At 39.3% G+C, this 20,739-nt stretch overlaps 2 protein-coding genes across 7 annotated transcripts in view; one reads left to right on the forward strand and one right to left on the reverse strand.

Annotated features, from left to right (window-relative positions):
• Nucleotides 1–20,739, reverse strand: part of WASF1 (WASP family member 1) — a 140,427-nt gene that overhangs the window by 64,008 nt on the left and 55,680 nt on the right. For 2 of the 6 annotated variants that reach the window (XM_047762653.1, XM_047762629.1), the window contains exon 1: nucleotides 5,137–5,373. The exons of 2 other annotated variants lie outside the window; for them this stretch is intronic. The gene's annotated coding sequence lies outside the window, so the exon portion shown is untranslated. Of the gene's footprint in view, nucleotides 1–5,136; nucleotides 5,374–5,537; nucleotides 5,739–20,739 lie in introns of those variants that run through there. 2 more of the 6 variants (XM_047762645.1, XM_047762632.1) reach the window with 2 other exon arrangements.
• Nucleotides 5,871–20,739, forward strand: part of CDC40 (cell division cycle 40) — a 54,147-nt gene continuing 39,278 nt past the window's right edge. Inside the window, exons 1-2 of the mRNA XM_047762617.1 lie at nucleotides 5,871–5,889; nucleotides 6,125–6,345. Coding sequence (XP_047618573.1) covers nucleotides 6,157–6,345 — 189 coding nt within the window. The 5' untranslated portion in view covers nucleotides 5,871–5,889; nucleotides 6,125–6,156. The remainder of the gene's footprint in view (nucleotides 5,890–6,124; nucleotides 6,346–20,739) is intronic.

The following is a 20,739-nucleotide window of genomic DNA, read 5'->3' on the forward strand; positions in this document are numbered from 1 at the left end:
CTCACTTTCTTACTCTGCCTCCAACCACACCATACCCATACTCTAGCCATGCCCAAAGTTCCACAGTACCCAAGGTAAGGCTACCAGATTTAGCAAATAAAAATACAGCCTACTCCACATATTACCTGACAACCCTATTCTCGGGCAATATTCCATCTCCTTACTTTCATCCACCTAATTCACAACTTTAGTTACAATATTTTGCCTTCTAAAAAAATTTCTCGGAGTTCCCGTCGTGGCACAGTGGTTAACGAATCTGACTGGGAACCATGAGGTTGCGGGTTCGGTCCCTGCCCTTGCTCAGTGGGTTAATGATCCGGCGTTGCCGTGAGCTGTGGTGTAGGTTGTAGACTCGGCTTGGAACCCACGTTGCTGTGGCTCTGGCGTAGGCCAGCGGCTACAGCTCCGATTAGACCCCTAGCCTGGGAACCTCCATATGCCGTGGGAGCGGCCCAAGAAATAGCAAAAAAAAAAAAAAAAAAAATTTTCTCTAAAGGTTTACTGGATATGATCTTTCTTCAAAGTAAAAATAAAATCTACCCTGACTTTACTGATAGACTGTCAATAAAAAATTCAAAAGAGGAAAACTAAGAAAATCAACTAAATTCTGCTTCTTGGTGGTGTTGGGAGTTAAAAACAAAAACTGTAACAACAATAATAAAAACATTTAAAAACTTAAAAAGTCTTGCTTCCAAGAATAGGCAGATGAGAAAAATATTAAGACTGTAATATTTTCAAAGGAAAGTCAGAAAGGAGAAATTTTCTGACAAAGTATATAAGCAGTAACATTAGAAAGGGAAAATGAACTCTTAGAAAAAAGGCTTAGACTTAGCTTCAAAACACCTTTGAATTTTATCTGTAGCTGAAAGGAACCTCAGAGGTCATCTACTTCAACCTTCTCATTTTATAAGTAAGAAAACCAAAGACCCTCAAGAGAAATACACTCCTAGCATTTCAAAGTAGTTTTGGATTTTCCAACAGCAAGACTGTTGTACAAATAATATTTATATTATTATAATAATAATATTTATATTATTACCAATTTTATAACTAATATTTTTAGCCTAATCCTGTAATTCAGGTACATTATGGGTTAAATCTGGTGAGTTGTCTGCAAAGCTAACCATGAAGCATATTGTTTCTGAGACAGTTAAGTTCCAAGTTCTAAACCATTTTACAAGTTTTAAAATATAATCAATCCCATTCTAAGTTAGGAACTACCAATACACAAAGACTCAAAATTATAAACTGAATGTGATAAAATGAGAACATAAGATTCTTCATTTTATAAAAATCTCCACCTCAGAGGTCACTTATTTTAAAAATTAGGTTTTCAGGCACATTTAGCAAGGCTATAATTTACATGTATCTTTCTACTTATATTTTACTGGAAAACTGAAGTCAGTCAAAAAGAAACACATTTCTATATTCATCTAATTTAGGAAAAAAATTAGATAAATTTAATGCACATTTTCATCAAGTGAACTATAAGAGATAGGAAGAAAGTTATTACCATAATAAATGCAAGGTTGACAATGTACACATTATACAGCATCTGCTAGTTCAAAAAATGTGTAGGTAAAGTAATTACATTTGAACAAGTAAATGAATCTCTAAATACATTTTTCTCTTTTCTCTTGAGATAAAGCTATATGCTTGGAGTTCTTGTTGTGGCTCAGGGATAACAAGCCTGACTAGTATCTATTAGGACACAAGTTCAATCCATGGCCCTGCTCCATGGGTTAAGGATCTGGTGTTGCTGTGGGCTGTGGTGTAGGTAGAAGACACAGCTCAGCTCTGGTGTTGCTGTGGCTGCAGCTCTGATTTGACCCCTGGCCTGGGAACTTCCATATGTCACAGATGTGGCCCTAAAAAGACAATACAAAAACAAGCTATATGCTTTATAAATTAAAAATTTATTTGGTAGATCTTTTAAAAATTTCTACATGTGGCATGTTAAATCAGCTGGATAGTCTTCATTCATTTTATCTGTCCAACAACAACAAAAAATTTGAATCCCTATTTTTGCTAAGCACTATGCTAGCAATTTCAGACTTTCGACAATAAGCAGTGGGTCAGCTCCTGTCCTCAAGGAGATTAGAAAAACCTTGAGCTAATTGTATTTATCAAAGTAATAATGACAGCTAAATCTTAGTTGGTCATTTAAGAAAACATTAAAAATGTAATCAAGTTAATTCTCAAAAAAAGAAACTATAAAATAGTAATTTTAAACACTTTTTAATAGTCTTATCATTTATATGTTTCCTCACAAAGTAACTAAAAGCCCTGTTGTGGTAAAAGTAATATTTTTTAACAGTAGTTTCTGCTATGAAAGTTAATTAAGTTAATCCTCCAATATGGAAATCAAAAGTTACTATCTACTGTGATAATGAAAAGCACTTAGAAATACCTTAAATTATTCTGCTGATAAAGTAAAATGTATAAATAACAGTATTATACAATACTAATACACTGTCTCTGAATATATGGTTATTTACAAACATGAATAATAAAGTAGTTCCATATGATACCTTACAAATGATTAACTTTTTTATTTTTATTTTTTTTAGGGCCCGCACCCATGGCATATGGAGGTTCCCAGGCTAGGGGGTAGAATCGGAGCTCCAGCTGCCAGCCTATGCCACAGTCACAGAAACACAGGACTTAGCCGCATCTGTGAACTACACTACAGGTGACAGCAACACCGAATCCTTAATCCACTGAGCAAGGCCAGGGATCAAACCCGCAACCTAGTGGTTACTAGTTGGATTCACTTCTGCTGCACCACAACGGAAACTCCTAATGTATTTTCAATGTATTACAAATTCAATGTATTGCACTACACTACAAAAATCAATGTACTATAAATTCAAAATGTATTTTTAATTGTGTCATCTGAAAATTTTTCAATGAAAAAGGCCTTAATGTTTTCTGGAGATTTTATTTTTCACAAACATAATTCAATATTCTACTTGTTTATTACCAAGTCACATAACTTTTCATCAATATTAACTATACCTACATTTTCATAAGTTACACACATTAACTATTATACCTACTAAATTTGCAATTATTAAAAACTCAATGGATGAGAAATATTTTCAGTTTACAGCCACGTCTCCAAAGCAAAATTCAATGTAAATTAGCCATTCTAACATGCCACAAAACACCAATGACATTTTTCACTGTACTTTACACTGAAATACTTTCATCATTCATTAGCTAAAGTATTTAAGTTTTCTTTAAAAGCATCATGAAAACATCTTTACTAAATTTATGCATACTATTTAGTGCATAAATGGGTTTATTTCCATTTACATATAAGGAAACCAAGGCACAAAGGTATCCATTTTGTAAACTGCAAGGTCATTTCCTAACAAGCAAATGATTCTACACAATCAAGTTATACGTGTGCCACTTCCAAGTGCCATAAAACAACTACTGTACTTTAACACAACTGCCTCTGCAATGCCTATTTGCAGTTCCCTTTTACAAAGAGGGTTATGGCAACAATCTTAAACAAGAAAAGCTGGAAATGGAGGATTACAAAAAGAAAAACACTTAAAAATTTTTGATAGTGAACCATTTATTTTTAAATAATGAGATGTAAACAGTTTTTAACATAAGAAATAACCAACCATTGTTTCTTCCATTTTCAAAAAATATTTCGTCTTTCAGGTAAATCACGCAAAATTGTAGCCTACCTATCCTTATGGTTAGAATTAGAAAAATGAGAAGAAATTCTATAACAAGTAATTAAATACATGACACTGCAAAGAAAAGAACTAAATGAAAAACAAAATTTAGATAAACTTAGGGCAAGTCGTTATGGCAGTTAAAATCCTATCTTAAATACTAAATATTTCATTCAACTGAAGACTAGGATCAGCAATGAAATATTCCGTTACTGAAAAATAAAGAAATACACAACTTTCCTTATTCAAAGCGAGAAATATTATACCAAATATCAGACACTAAAAAAATACACTTTTCCTAACAGAAACTTAAAGTATAAGGGAAAAACTGTTCATGAGAGTTCAAAGATTGAGACTGCATCTGTAATTACGATACAGTGCTAGCAACAATTAGAAAAATATGTTACCTCCAATACAAATTAAATTTAAGAACATTAGACGGGATGAAAAACCAATCAATCAATTACATCAATTACCCAACAGAAATAAGACTTAACTACTACTATGTGAATCTAACACCAAGGAAAAAATGAAAATAGAATCCTAGGCACACTTTACATAGGAAGGACAGGATTAGACTGAGTCGCATTAAAGTATCTAGTCTAGCTGGGGATTAGTTAATTAATCTGCTACCGGACAGGTCGTGAATGTTCAGGTCAGATGTGCTTTCTTTTCACCATTATTCCAGTTCATCATCCGCAAGTGTGAGAGAAGGCGTCAGAGTACCGAAGCTAGGGGGCATGCTACAGCAAGGGGAAGAGAAAAATGGGAAAGGTGCAATGGATGCTGCAGAGTTGAATAATTATCCGAGTGGCACAATGGGCGAGTCCTGCCGACAACGGCGCTGGGTGAGCAGCTCCCTAACTCCGCTCAACGCACCACCACCCCCTCCCCAACAGCAGGCATCAGAAGCAATAGCCCCGCTTCGCCTCGTCTTCCAGTGAAGAAACGGATCCCCTCGCTTGCATTACCGTTATGTAGTGTCTTTTAGACACGGACGCGCGGCGCAAACACGCAAACGCACCAGCTGGCTTTACGGAGCCCGGGGCACGTAAAGCGACCGCGGCTTCTCGGACACCCGGCGCCGCAGCCTCCCCCAGAGTGAGAAGGCAACCGGGCGGGCCGCGGGGGCACCTCAGGTAAGACCCGCAGTCTCTCTGCCTAGAGCTGCCTCATGGAGGTCCCCGCAACCGAGACCCGGGCGCGCCCGCCAGCCGCGGTGTCCCTCGGTACCCAGCCGGGCTGGCGGGTGGGCGGCCGTAGCTCGGGAACCCCGCGAACGAGGGTGGAGGCCGTCGCGGGGGGAGGCGCGCCCATCCCCGTAACCTTTGCCAGGCTAGCGCTCCACGCACACCTCTCTCCGCCCTGACCAGTGAGGAAGAGTTCCTCTCCCAGCACCCTGTCCCCTCAAAAAAACAATTCCTGAGAGACTCGCGCTCACCAAGAAATCCTGAGGGGCTCTTGACTTACCCCTTCTTCATGCTTCGGCGGCGCCGCCGGTCCGCCTGAGCTCCCGGGACTCCACCTAGAGCCTATAAGAGCGTCAGGCTCCGGGATGGAACCAGCTATGGGCAGCGGCCGAAGCACCGGGCCACGGAAAACGCTGCCTGCGACGCCCGCCGGCCGCCGGACCCACGGTGTGCTCGACGCGCGAGCGAACAACACCGCGAACCGCCGCCGCCCCCCACCCACCCCCTCCCCGCGCGCGACGCTCCACAACCGGACGCGGGGACCCGCACCTGAAGCAGGGGGGATCCGCTGGACTCTCGCCACCTAATCCCCCATCTTTCCCACCCGGAGCTATTCCCAGGCAGTCAAGGTCTTCCCATTTAAGATTCTCACCTTCCTCTTCAGCTCCCGCCCAGTCCCAGGTGCAGCTGTGGTGGGAAACTCAACCCCCACCCACTCACCCATCAGTGGAGGGAATGAATATCGGTCTCTCCCCCCCCCTTTCCTGAGGCTTTATGGTATTACCCAATCCTCAGTTTGGGGGAGGGGGACGGAGAGAACAGTGCTTGGTCGGGGAATGAGGGAAGATGATAGCCAATGGAATGAACCAACCATTCAGGGGCGGGGTCAAAGAAAGGCCTGCCCGCCCTGCCCCGCCCCCTCACTCCAAACTACAGTTCCCACCCTGCCGCTCCCATTTCCTGCCGCGCTGCACGCCGGGAGTGTAGCTCTTGGAGGCCAGTAGGTATGTCGGAACTCGTAGTTTTTCGCCACATAGGTCCTGAAAGTTATAAGCCATTATAATCCTCTCTAGTTCCCTAAGTAAATGCTCCCAAGTTCCAAGTTTTGTTGTGCTTGTTCAAATACTAATTAAACTATTTATTGATTGTTTTAAAGTATCATAAAGGATTTTTTAGGAAAGGAAATAAATAATGTGTGTCGTGGCAATCAGGACCTGAAGCTGCTCCTTCTTCCGTCAGGGCCTGGACTCCACTGAGTATCTGTTGCCGTCATGTCGGCTGCGATTGCAGCTCTGGCCGCTTCCTATGGTTCGGGTTCAGGGTCCGAATCGGACTCGGACAGTGAGGGCGGAAGGTGTTCACTGCCAGCCGCGGACTCCCTCATGCACTTGACTAAATCGCCTTCGGCCAAGCCCTCTCTGGCGGTGGCCGTGGACTCCGCTCCGGAGGTGGCAGTTAAGGTAAGCGCCTTGGCTACTGATGCGGGGCGGGAACTGTCGGTTTTGTTCCAAAATCTGAAAGTCGCTTGTTAGTCCTGAGATTACCTTCCTCAGTTCTCACCCAGCCCTTACGGGTAAGTTGCTACCCCTTCAGTCTCTTATCCCTACTCGCCTCTTCCTCAGGAGAAGCCTGGAGTTAGAAGTTGAAGACAGTCCCCCACTCCCTGCTCTTGCCTCCCGCCGTCAGAAAGCAAGTGGGGAGAAGGAGTGAAATTTGAAATTTATGGATTAGGATGTGGCCTGGATAGGGTAGGCGTAACCTCAGAACATAAACAGAGCTAAATCAGGACTTCCCAAACTAGGGAATGTGTCCTTGGTTATAGTGACCGGTGACCTGGCTTTGTTTTGTTTTTGAAGTCGGAACTAGGTTCTGATTCAGGCTCCACCTCTTGTGTGAACTTGGGCAAGTTATACAGTCTCCTCTGTTTCTTCACCACAATGGAGATATAATTTTAAAAGCATCTATCTATATGAGAGGATTATTATGACGAGTAAGTGAAATAATACAAATAAACCTTGTAGCAGAGAGCCTGGTATCTAATAAAAGTGCCTGTATAAGTCAAGACTGTGAGAAAAGGCATTGGGTTTAAGAAACAGTGTGCATGATCCCAATTGAGTAAGGTGATAGAGGGAGAAATTGGGTTATATTTCCCTTAACAAATATTTGTTTAACACATGTTATTTGCCAGGAACTGTTCTAAGGGCTGAAGACACAGAGGACAGCATCTTTGCCATCATGATGTATATACATTTTAGTGCAAGAGACAGCCAATAAAATCTGAGTAGATTAAGTGGTTACAGATTGGATTCAGTACTGTGAAGGGAAAAAAATAGAGTGCCATGAATAGAATTTGTGATGGAGAATAAGGTAGGAGTATGACTTCCATAGATTGGTCAGGGAAGTCCTCTTGGAAAAGTGACTTTGAAGAACAAGAATGAGGCAGCCAAGTGCAAAATAAGGCAAGAGTTTCCTGTCAGAGGAAACAAACAGAAAGCCTTGAAATGGCAACGAGCTTAATGTATTCGGAGAACTGAGGAAAGGTCGGTGTATGTAGAGCTGGAGGAGAGTATCCACCACTTGGCAGTACAGGCCCAGAAGACCCTAATGGGGGCATCAGGAACGCAGGATGTGGTGAAGGGAAGCAGTGTGAAAAAATTCCTTTGTATTTAAGGTGTTCCCAACTCTAGTGTTATAACTTACGTCTTTTACAGGTTTCTAGTGAGCTAAATATGGATTTTACTCCTTACTAAAGGACATTGAGTATTGAAAAAAACCTTAAAATCCTCCTACTTTATAGCAAAACAAAATTCCTAAATTTACACCACTCCAGCAACCTCCTGAGTCTTCATTCTTTGACAGCTTGGTTTTTTTGGAGCTCGCTCACTTTACACATTTTCTCCTAAACTCTGTGCAGCCTAGCCCTAGCCTCTTGGGAAACTTACTGTCCCTGAGTAATGTCACTGGCCTTCCATTTGTCAAGTTCTGTTGTCTGAGTTGAATGTCCATATCATGTGACACTATTACTAGCTCTTCTTTGAAATTTTCTCTCCCTTTCGCTTCTATGGGGACATCCTCAGTCTTCTAATCCCCTGATCTTCTGCCCTCCCTTTCAGTATCAATGTTTCCTGAGCGACTGTCCTTCGGCCCCTTTGTACCCCTCATATTCTCCAGGCCTTCAACCTGCGATGCTTCTGGTGACTCATATGTCAACACTGTGAAGTGGTTTGCACAGGCTCTGGAATCAAGACTGCCAAGATTCAAATCCTGCTTCAGCAGTTACCCAGATAGGGACCTTGGATAAATTACTTAAGTGCTCTGTGTCTAAGTTTTTTCTCACCTGTAAGGTAGGGATAACACTAGTACCTATTTCATGTTATTAAAGACTTATCAGAAAGCATGTGCCAGGCACACTATCCTCATCCAATTCTAGACTCCTTGCTAGCTTTAGAACTATTGACCTTCTCTTTCAGGGTAGCTCCCAGGCACCTCCGATTCAATGTGCTAAAAAATTAACATTCTCCTTCCCTTAGGATCTACTTCATGTGTTTTTTCCATTTTGATTAATGATCCCACAACTCATCCATTAGTAAAGCCAAAAACAAAGGGGTCTTCCTCTTCTCTTCCTTATTCTAGCTTCCCTGAAGCTAGTCATTCAACTGGTTCTAACTTTTCTGCTTCATTGATTTCTCTCAAATCAACTCCTTCCTCTCCATTTTTACTGACACAGCCTTACTTCATTCTTCCGTACTTCTCTCAGGAGTGATTCTTGACTCTTCTTTCTCTCTGAACACCCACCCACCTGCTATTGGGTAATGGGTCCTATTCATTTTGATGCAATATTTATCAAATTTCTCTTTCCTCTTCTGCTGCCACCATTCAGAGTCGTATAATTTTTCTTTTTCTTTTTTTTGTTCTGCAAATAAGTTTATTTGTATCTTTTTTTAGATTCCACATATAAGTGATATCATATGATATTTGCTTCTCATTAAACATATGTTCTCATTTGAGTCTAGAAATAGACAAACTTTACTGTATCCATTTAATCAAAGGGGAAACTGATAAAAGGGTTAAGAATTATCCAAGATCACAGAGTTAATAAGTCAGAGTCAGATCTGTCTTCCAGATCTTTCCATTCTATCAAAACTCCTCTGGAGTTCCCATCATGTCTCAGCGGAAATGAATCTGACTAATATCCATGAGGATACAGGTTCAATCCCTGGCCTTCCTCAGTGGGTTAAGGATAGGCATTGTCAGGAGCTGTGGTGTAAGTCGCACATGTGGCTCAGATCTGGCATTGTTATGGCTGTGGTGTAGACCAGTGGCTACGGCTCCATTTCGACCCCCAGCCTGGGAACCTCCATATGCCACGGGTGTGGCCCTGAAAAGACCAAACAAACAAAAAACAAAAACTTCTCCATGCCACATTTCTTTTGGCTAAAAAATGCTACCAGTAAGACATGTTTTTCTCTGATTTTTCAGCTTCTAAAAATTCTTTTTTTTTTTTTTGGAAATTTTATTTTTATTTTTTTTACAGAATAAAATAGATATATTTAAACACAGTTACATTCACACAGACTATTATATCAAGGATCTTAAGAAACAGATTAAGTGACTCCCTCTGGAGAAGTGGAATGGAAAATATGCTGAGACAAATAGGAGATTTATTCTATACTTTATCCCATTTTGTATGGCTTTCATCTTTACTATTTAGTATTATCTATTACATTTCAATTTTTCTTTAAAAATTAGCATTGTATTAAAATTGTGTATATTACGCAACTAAAATTTATAAAGAAGAAAGCCTTATATACCATTAAATATTTTATATAGCATAATAAAAAGAATAACTTAACTGGTAAGAATAACAAAAATAATACACCCTCTGAAAATAAGTAAAATATAAAATGCATAAATTGGTTAAAAAACAGTGTAACTATATAAATATGTCCTCACAATTTGTTACATCTTATTGATTCTTCAATATAGGCATTACACCATTCTAGGTGATGTGATAAACAAGACATTATAGACCTTACATTGTACCATGGAGAGAAATGGTTATTAATAATACAATTGTAGAACTGTATTATTTAATTGTACAGTGGCATTATTTAATTATAATTATCATAAATTCTTTGATGGAGAGGAAATCAGAATCAGTTCTAAGAGGACTTCAGCCTTCCAAGAATGATGTCATATGACCCCATTCATGGTGGATTAAGCACTTATTTACTATGAGATATATTTCTTCTCCAGAGATTCCTTGTTTGTGTATCAATTGTAGATTTTTGGTTTGCAGTTACTCTGAAGTTTTGATGTAAGAGTCTATATATATATATGAGATTGTTTTAAGTTGTTGATCTCTTAATTGCAAGTTCATCTCCAGTGTCCTGCATTTGTACCCACCTCTTCTCATGATTTCTGATTTTGGTGGTATAATTGTGCATGGATGATTTTGTATCTTTACTGTATATATACCTTTACTGGTGAGCCTTGTCATTTGTGGAATTTTGTTTCCTGTTGCTGTCTTTTCTTTTCTGCCTAGAGAAGTTCTTTTAGTATTTGTTGTAAGTCTGGTTTAGTGTTGCTGAATTCTCTCAACTTTTGCTTATCTGTGAAGGTTTTGATTTCTCCTTCAAACCTGAATGAGAGCCTTGCTGGATAGAGTAATCTTGGTTGGAGGTTTTTTCCTTTCATCATGTTAAGTATATCATGCCACTCCCTTCTGGCCTGCAGAGTTTCTGCTGAAAAATCTGCCGATAACCTTATTGGGGTTCCCTTGTATGTAGTTTCTTTTCCCTAGCTGCTTTCAAGATTTTCTCTCTTTAATTTTGGTCAGTTTGATTAATATGTGTCTTGATGTATTCCTCCTTGGGTTTATTTTATATGGTACTCGTTGTGCTTCCTGAATTTGAGTGAGTGGTTCCTTTCTTATGTTAGGGCAGTTTTTGGCTATTATCTCTTTGACTATTTTTTCGGTCCCCCTCTCTCTTCTTCTGGCACCCCTATAATGTGGATGTTTGTGCGTTTAATGTTGTCCCAGAGTTCTGAGACTCTCTTCATTTGTTTTCAATCTTTTTTCTGTTCTGCATCCGTAATTTCCACTAATCTGTCCTCCACCCCGTTTATTCATTCTTCTGCCTCCTGTATTCTGCTGTTAGCTGCTTCTAGTGAATTTTTTATTCCAGTTATTGTATTTTGCATCTCTTCTTGTTTAAGTTTTATATCTTGTATCTCTTTGCTCAGTGTTTCCTGTATGTTATCCATCTTTGCCTCCAGTTTATTTCCAATGTCTTGCATCATCTTCAGCATCAACAGTCTAAAGTCTTTTTCCTGGAGGCTGAGAATCTCCTCATGGCTTAGCTGTTTTTCTGGGGTTTTTCCTTCCTCCCTCATCTGAGTTATAGTTCTCTGTCTTTTCATTTTTATAGGTGTTTGATGTGGTGACCTTTTTATAGATAATAGAGTTGTAGCCTCTCTTATTTCTGATGTCTGCCCCCCCTTGTGGCTGAAGTCAGTATGCGGGCTTGATGTCTGCCCCCCTTGTGGCTGAAGTCAGTATGGGGGCTTGCTGATGCCTGCCCACTGGTAGGTGCAGCCGATTCTAATCCCTCTGGTGGGTGGGGCTCAGTCTCTGGATGGGATTAGAGGCAGCTGTGTGCCTGAGGGGTCTTTAGGTAGCCTGTTTACTGAGGGGCGGGACTGTGATCCCACCTGGATTGTTGTTTGCCCTGGGACTTCTCAGCAGCTGACTGATGGGTGGGGCCAGATTTTCCCAAAATGGCCACCTCCAGAGAAAGGCATGCTGCTGAATATTCCCAAGAGCTTTGCTTTCAATGTCCTTCCCTCACACTAAGCCACCTTCACCCCTGTTTTCCCAGGATGTTCTCCAAGAACTGCAGTCAGGTTTGACCCAGATTCCCATGGAGACCTCACTCTGCCCTGGGACCTAGTGCACGTGAATGTCCGTGTGCACCTTTTTAAGAATGGGGTGTCCGTTTCCCCCAGTCCTGTGGAGCTCCTGCACACAAGCCCTACTGGCCTTCAATGCCAGATGCTCCAGGGGCTCTTTGTTCCAGTGCCAGATCCCCGTACGCAAAGGTTTGGCAAGGGTTTGACGTGGGCCTCAGAGCTCTCAATCCTGTAGGTGAGTTTCTGTGAACCAGTTAATTTTCCATCTGTGGAGCTTCCCACCCGGAAGGTATGGGGTTGTTTATGTCACGAAATCACCCCTCCTACCTCTTGATGTGGCCTCCTCTTTTTCTTCTGGAGTAGGGTATCTTTTTTAAGGTTTCTGGTCCATTTGGGTGAAGATTGCTCAGCCTTTAGTTGTGAATTTTGTTGTTTTTAGGAGGGAAATTGAGCTCCAGTCCTTCTATTCCGCCATCTTAATCCTCTCTCCAGCTTCTAAAAATTCTTGACCAGAGTCTTAAAATTTTTCTTCAAGACAATTATAATGACCTTCTAACTGGTCTTTTTACTTCTTCCTTTCTTGCCTCCCAGTTCCATAGCCACTTTTTTCCTCCACAGTTCACTCAGAGTGATCTTTCTTAGCTCCAGTGTTATATCACTTCCCTGCCCAAAGACACCCTATTGCCTGCTGGGTAATTTCTAAGTTCCTTATGAAACGTATGAGGCCTGCCATTCTCCCATGTTGAACTCTCTACAAAGCCCCCTAAGCCTTATTTTCTTTTTTCCTGTCAAGATTTTTCCCATACTGGTTTCTCCCCCTGGCAGTCCCTTGCCTCGTGCCTCCCCTCACCTCACTCACCAAAACTCTTCTGTCTCAGTGCACTTTTCCTCTTGTGTCAGTTCCCTTTCCACACCTTAGTTATAGCACTAGCAACATTGCTGTGTTTTGTTAATTTTTTTCTCTTTGCCTAGACCAGATCCTGGAGAACTGAGATTGTTGTGTCTATTTAGTTTCATGTCTTCAATGCCTTGTACACAAGATTAAGAGAAATATATTTAGTGAGAAAAATAAATGAAAGAGGAAGTGAAAAAGAAAGTCCTGAGAAAGCATGTATGTTGAGAGTCAATGTACATTGTTTGAGTGGTATTAAGGGGATGTCTCTAGAAATCACTTAGTTCAGTCACTTCAAGTTAAAAGTAAGGTAATCCAGGAGGAAACTGCATAAGGTATCAGAGGTACATTAGAAGAAGAGCTGGGGAGTTCCCGTCGTGGCGCAGTGGTTAACGAATCCGACTAGGAACCATGAGCTTGCGGGTTCGGTCCCTGCCCTTGCTCAGTGGGTTAACGATCCGGCGTTGCCGTGAGCTGTGGTGTAGGTTGCAGACGCGGCTCGGATCCCGTGTTGCTGTGGCTCTGGCGTGGGCCAGTGGCTACAGCTCCGATTCGACCCCTAGCCTGGGAACCTCCATATGCCGCGGGAGCAGCCCAAAGAAATAGCAAAAAGACAAAAAAAAAAAAAAAAAGAAGAAGAGCTGGGGTTAAACCCCCCAGTGATCTATGTTCTATGATGAGAGAGTAGGGATATTGATCATCACTAGTTTGTTAATGTGCTGTAAAAAAGCTTATACCTAGTACATTTAGTGATCGAAAAATGTTCGAGGGAGGAGATGTGAAGCATACAAATATGTTCATCTATATTTTACAAACCGCACTATGACTAATAGCAAGCATTTTGGCAAAATATAAACTTATGCAATGTTTTAAATCTATATTCCTGAACACTAATGACAGATTTTACATTTTATTGGTGACTTGATTTTCTTTTCTTTGTGAAGTTGCTATTGGGTTGTATTTCTCCTTTTGTAGGAGATCTTATGTACTCTAGATATTATCCTTTGTCAGTTATGTGTGTTGCAAATTTGTTTGTGGTTTGTTATGGATTGTAGTTCCTATTTATTACTTGAGAAATCCTTCCTGCTCCCCAAGTTATAAAAATATGCTTCCATTTTGTCTTTTGAAAGCACTGTATTTTTGCCTTTCACATTTAAGTTATTAATCCCCATGGAATTAATTTTTGTGTGTGTTGTGAACATTTTTAATAATACGGCTTGATCTTTAGTAAGGTTGTTCTGTCTGGCACTGTACCTCCATTACTTTTTGTTGTTGTTATTCAAAAGTATCTTAGCTATTTTTGCCCCCTGTAATTTTATATATGATTTAGAATTAACTTGTTAGGTCGACTTGTTAGGTCGACTAACATCTGAGTGAGACTTTAAGGTTGCATTGAATCAGAGATGAATGTAAAGACAGTGTTATATTGGAGTTCCCGTCGTGGCTCAGTGGTTAACGAATCGGACTAGGAAGGAACCATGAGGTTGCGTGTTCGATCCCTGGCCTTGCTCAGTGGGTTAGGGATCTGGCATTGCCATGAGCTGTGGTGTAGGTCGCAGATGCGGCTTGGATCCTGTGTTGCTGTGCCTCTGGTGGAGGCTGGCGGCAACAGCACTGATTGGACCCCTAGCCTGGGAACCTCCATATGCTGCAGGTTGGGCCCTAGAAAAGGCAAAAAGGCAAAAAAAATAAAATAAAATAAATAAAGACAGTGTTGTATCTGTTCATTCATCTATGTTTTAAGTTTTTGATTTCTGTGAAAGTTTACAATTTTCTCCATCAATATCTTGAAGTTTTGTTGCAAATATTTCTAGGTGCATTTTATTTTTATGCCATTAAAATAATTTTTTTCCTGTTATTTAATTTTTTGAGTGATCTTACTACTTACATAATGTATCAGTTGCAAACCTGACAGTATTTTTTTAAAATCTTTCTTTTAACCCTTTTTTCTTGCTTTGTCATGGTTGCTAAGATCTCCAGAAAGATCAGAAATAAAAAGAGGGAAAAGAATATATCAGGCAAATTCTAAGCAAAAGAAAATGGCATTGGTTGTATTAGGTTCAATAAAATAGACTCTAAAATAGAAGAAGGATCATAATGATAGACATTTCAGTTCACAAAGAGGTACATAACAATTTAAAATTTACATGCACCTAATAACATAAGCCCAAATATTTAAGCAAAAAAATTTATAACTATGAGAGAAATTGACAAATCTATTTTTATAGCAGATTTTAATATACCTTTTTCGATAATTGATGGAACAAGCAAAACAGTATCAATAATGATACAGAAAATTTGAACAACAAAATTGGTAAACTTTCTAAAGGATTTAAAGAACATAGCACTCAATTCAGAAAATTGTTTTCAAGCACTAATAAAACATATTTTAAAAACTGACCGTATGTGAGGCCAAGGGTTGACAAACTTTGGTAAAGGGCTAGAGAATAAATATTTTAAGCTGTGCTGGCCAAATACAGTCTTTGTCACATCTTACTACTTGTGTTTCCATCTTTCTTTTCTTTCTTTTTTTTAAATGTCTACACTTGTGGCATATGGAAGTTCCCTGGGGCCAGGGGTCAGATTGGAGCTACAGCTAAGGTCTAGGCCACAGCCATAGCAACACCAGATCTGAGCTGCATCTGTGACCAGATCCTCAACCCGCTGATCAAGGCCAGGGATCAAACCCACATTCTCACAAAGACAATGTCTGGTCCTTAACACACTAAGCCACAACGGGAACTTCTTTTTTTTTAAACATCCCTTTAAAATGTAAATATCTTATATTTATTTAGCTTGTTGGTACAAAAGTAGACTGTGTGCTAAACTTGGCTCAGTAATTGTTGTTTGCCAATCCCTGTACTAGGCCGTAAAATAAATCTCAGTACATTTTAAATCACATCATATTCTCTGACCATAATGCATCTAAGCTAATCAGCCCCCAAAAGGTAACTATAAAATCCCCATATTTGAAAATTATGAAATTATACTTAGTAACCTATGGGCCAAAATTTTTAAAAATAGGAAAAATTTTTTTTTGCCTGTGCTGGCAGCATATGGAAGTTCCCAGGCCAAGGCTCAAATCCAAGCGACAACTGTGAACTACATATAATAGACTTGTAGAATGGCACAAAGGTAGTATGAATCAAAATGTCTGAATTAATCAATATTTTAGCCTCTTACTGAACAGTGCCAGAACCTTAGAATCGTTCAGTTTTATTCATATCCCCTACGTCTACTGTAGCTGTTGTCTTGTGTATTTTATATATATTTAAAAGCTCACAAGACTGTAGAGAATGATGCTGATTATTGTATCTCAAATGCAAGAGATTGCTTTCTTTCTGCCTAGAGTGCATACTTCATGTCCTTTAGTGACAGTTAACTTGTGGCAACTGCTTGCAGTTTTAGTTTGTCTTTTTTTTAATTGCTTTGTTGAAAGTTTTTATGATGCATGGGTATTGAATTTTATGAAATGCTTTTAAGAATCTATTTTGATGATCATATGATTTTTTCTTTATTTTGTTAATGTGGTATATATCATGTTCATCAATTTGCAGATGTTGAATCCTTCTTATATCCCTGGAATAAATCCTTCTTGATCATGGTGTATGATCCTTTTATTATATTGTTGAATTTGGTTTGTTGATATTTTGTTGAGGATGTTTGCATCTAAGTTTATCAGGAATATTGGTCTGTAATTTCCTTTTTTTGTGGTGTCATTTGGTTTTGTTATCAGGGTAATACTAGCTTTATAAAATAAGTTCCAAAGCATTTTCTCTTCTTCAGTTTTATGGGAGAGTTTGAGAAGGGTAGGTATTAAAAATCTTTCCATGTTTGGTAGAATGCACAAGTGAAGCCATCTGGTCCTAAAGTTTTGTTCTTTGGGAGTTTTTTGACTACCAATTCAATCTCCTTACTAGTAATTGGTCAGTCAGATTCCAATTTCTTTATGACGCAGTCTCAGAAGACTGTATGTTTCTAGGAATTTAACCCTATTTCTTCTAGGTTGTCCCATTTGTTGGCATATAGTTTTCCCAATAGTCTCTTATGATCCTTTATATCTCTGGTATCACTTGTAATTTCTCTCATTTTTGATCTTATTTCATCCTCTTTTTTCTTAGTGAATCTAGTTAAAACTTAATCACTATTGTTTATCTTTTCAAGGAACCAGCTCTTGTTTTTTCTTTCTGTTGTCTTTTTAGTCTATTTCCTTTATTTCCTTTTTGATCTTTGTTATTTCCTTCCTACTACAAACTTTGGGCTTTATTTGTTCTTCTTTTCTAGTTCCTTTGGGTGTAAAGTTAGATTATTTGAGTTTATTCTTGTTTTTTGAGGTAATTCTGTATCTCTGACTTCCCTCTTAGAACTGCTTTTGTTGCATCCCATATATTTTGGTATGATGTACTTCCATTTTCATTTGTCTCAAGGATTTTTTAAAAATTTCTTCTTTGATTTCTTCATTGACCCATTGGTTGGTCAGTAGCATGTGTTTAGTCTCCACATATTTGTGATTTTTTCCCTAGCTTTCTTCTTGTAATTGACTTCTAGTTTTATACTATTTTGGCAGGGAAAGATGCTTGATGTAATTTCAGTATTCTTAAACTTATTAAGACTTGTTCTGTGGTCTAACATATGCTCTATCCTGGAGAAAGCCCCATATGCATTTAAAAAGAATGTATATTCTGCTGCTCTTGGATGGGATGTTGATCTATCCATTGATATAAATGGGATATTAAAGTCCTCTACTATTACTGTATTGCTGTCAGTTTCTCCCCTTTTGGTCTAATATTTGCTTTTTATATTTAGTTGCTTCTATGTTGGGTGCATAGTTATTTCAAATGTTATATCTTTTTGCTGGATTGACCCCTTTATGATTACATAATATTCATCTTTGTCTTTTATTACAGTCTTTTTTTCTCTGTGTTAAGGGTCACACTCAAAAGATATCTTTATATGAATTTCTGTTTTTTTAACTCAGCCACTTATACTCCCATTTTAGGAAGTCTCTTCATTTCCACTTTCTGGGAAACACCTATACCATAAATTGATAGTTTATAATAATGGTTAATATTGATATCCTGCTTTATAGTTTACAAAGTACTTTTACGTATACTTTCTTACTTGTATAACAGTAAGAAATGTGGAATGAGGAGTTCCTGTCATGGCGCAGTGGTTAACGAATCCGACTAGGAACCATGACATTGCAGGTTCGATCCCTGCCCTTGCTCAGTGGGTTAACGATCCGGCGTTGCCCTAAGCTGTGGTATAGGTTGCAGACGTGGCTCAGATCCCGCGTTGCTGTGGCTCTGGCTTAGGCTGGTGGCTACAGCTCTGATTCGACCTCTAGCCTGGGAACCTCCATATGCCGGGAGAGCGGCCCAAGAAAATGGCAAAAAGACCAAAAAAAAAAAAAAGTGAAATGAACTAAAAAATAAATATTATTTAATTTCATTCTCAATAACTTTGAATCAACAAAAGAAAATTTTTTTTTTTGTCTTTTCCAGGGCCACACCTGCGGCATATGGAGGTTCCCAGGCTAGGGGTCGAATCGGAGCCATAGCCACCAGCCTGTGCCAGAGCCACAGCAACATGGGATCTGAGCCGCGTTTGTGACCCTCACCACTGCTCACGGCAACACCAGATCCTTAACCCACTGAGCAAGGCCAGGGATCGAACCCTCAACCTCATGGTTCCTAGTCGGATTCATTAATCACTGCGCCATGACGGGAACTCCCAGATAACCTATTTAAACTTACCTGATGCATAGGGTGCTCTTCATTTATTGCACTTTAATTTTTATGGATAATTAAAGCTGAATAGAAATCCTTTGTAATTCTCTTTTAATTTCAGTTGCATGCCTGTTATTGAACCCTCATGGGTATTAAAACAAGGTTGTGGTATTGTCCAGGTTTTTCTAATTAAATGTAAAATTAATAATTCTTCATTTCCTGAAGAATTGTTCAGTTTGTTCTATAATTTTAGCAGGAGCCAGAGACTGGGACTGATTTATATATTTGTTTGTTGCCACTGTTGCTTTTTAAGAGTAGTTTCTTTTTAAATTATATTTTGCATTTAAAACTTGATGTCTTGTGGTATTCTGTTCAAAATAATTCAAATTTAGAATATTTAAAATACCCTTAATCAGAAAAATCTGATAAATTATAAAGTGGTTCTAGCAACTGTATTCTAAAAAAATCAATTGGTAAGGTGTGAATGTGGCTAAACCTCTTACTATTTTAAGCAGATTATCATTAGAAATTGAATATTAGAAAAGTAGGTAGTTTAGTTTTTATGTACTTTAAGCCATTTGTATGTAAACTTTTAACTTTGTGGTATTGGGTTTTGCTCCTTAGTCCTAGGTAGATACTCTCTCTAATTAACATTCTGGTGTGCTTTCTAGTGTAATATATATGTATCATATAATTAAATGGCCTAGTATTTGAGCCCCCTTCCTCAATAGTCTTAATGAGAACAATATCTCTCAACTTTAAACCACTGAGCGAGACCAGGGATTGAACCTGCATCCTCATGGTCACTATGTCAGGTTCTTAACCCACTGAGCCACAATGGGAACTCCCACACCCACCTAATCTAATCTAAAGCTAATCCACAAAGAAGCAAAGAAATAGAATATTTTAAGTGGCAGTGGTGACCAGCACCATCTAGTTCCTTGGGCCAAAAGTCTTGACAACAGCAGCCGGTGGCACCCCTGATAGTTTAGTAATGATGTTCAGTGTTGGTGAAGTTCTGTCCTCACTGACTGGGTCTGAGATATGACTGATTTTAGAGGATGATTCCATCTGTATACTCATCTTTTTCTTTTCCTTTCTTTTTCTTTTTTCTTTTTTTTTTTTTTTGGCTGCACTCACGGCATATGGAAGATCCCAGGCTAGGGACTGAATCCAAGCCACATCTACAGCCTACACCACAGCTGTGGCAACACTGAATCCTTAAACGAGTGTGCAGGGCTGGGGATCAGACCACCACAGAGGCAATGCTAGATCCTTGACCCACTGCGCCACAGCAGGAACTCCAATCTCACCTTTTATTTGTGTCTATTCCCCCAAGCTGATTCTCCACCCTTCTTGGCAATTCTGAGAAAAACTTAGAAGGATTCAGTGCCATTTAATCAGCCTGTGAGGGTTTCAGCTGCTTGCAGCCAAGAACCCTGACCAGTACTCTGCCAGTATTTTTTTTTTATTTGCTGCTAATTGGGTCTTTTTGACATTATTCACTGTGGCTACTTTAACTTTTTCTCTTTCTCATTTATTCTTTTGGTGGCTTGGGGTAAATGACTTAATCTTGGTAATACTTCACAGAAGTGTTGTAAGGATTATGTGAGATAATGCGTCTATCCTGGTCCGGCACTGATGTTGTTAAATGCTTCTTTTCATAGCACCTCCCCTCTTCCAGCAAATTCTCTCATTTATTATATTGGTTATTGTCTCTCTCCCCCTTTAAAATATAAGCTCTACAAAGGCAGGGAGATTTGTCTATTTCTATAGGTGTACAACAGTGCCTAGCACATAGTAGGCACACAGTCAGTATTTATTGAATTAATAAATGAACTTGAGTACCACCCTTGCTCTGTGAAGACATGTGTTCCTAAACTACACTAAGAAAATTAAAAGATCAGTAGTGACTCCCAACATCTCCCTCCAACTCCAAATATCTATCACCCATCAGTCATTCTTGTTTTCATCATCTCTGATTCATCGCAGAGAGGGCTGTCCTCTTTTAAGAGGCTAATTGGCTGTGTCCTGGATTATCTTTCCTCCCACTTCTTCCAGATTGACCATATCTTTTTCTTTTCTTTTTTTTCTTTTTTCTCATATTATCATGTTCCATCATAAGTGACTAGACAGTTCCCAGTGCTACACATCAGGACCTCATTGGTTATCCATTCCAAATGCAATAGTTTGCATCTATTAACCTCAAATTCCCAATCCATCCCACTCTCTCCCCCTCCCCCTTGGCAACCACAAGTCTGTTCTCCATGTCTGTATCTTTTAGATTACCCATTCATTCTTATCATACATTTCTCCTTATT

Source organism: Phacochoerus africanus, chromosome 2, assembly GCF_016906955.1.
Source record: "Phacochoerus africanus isolate WHEZ1 chromosome 2, ROS_Pafr_v1, whole genome shotgun sequence".
Taxonomy (NCBI): Eukaryota; Metazoa; Chordata; class Mammalia; order Artiodactyla; family Suidae; genus Phacochoerus; species Phacochoerus africanus.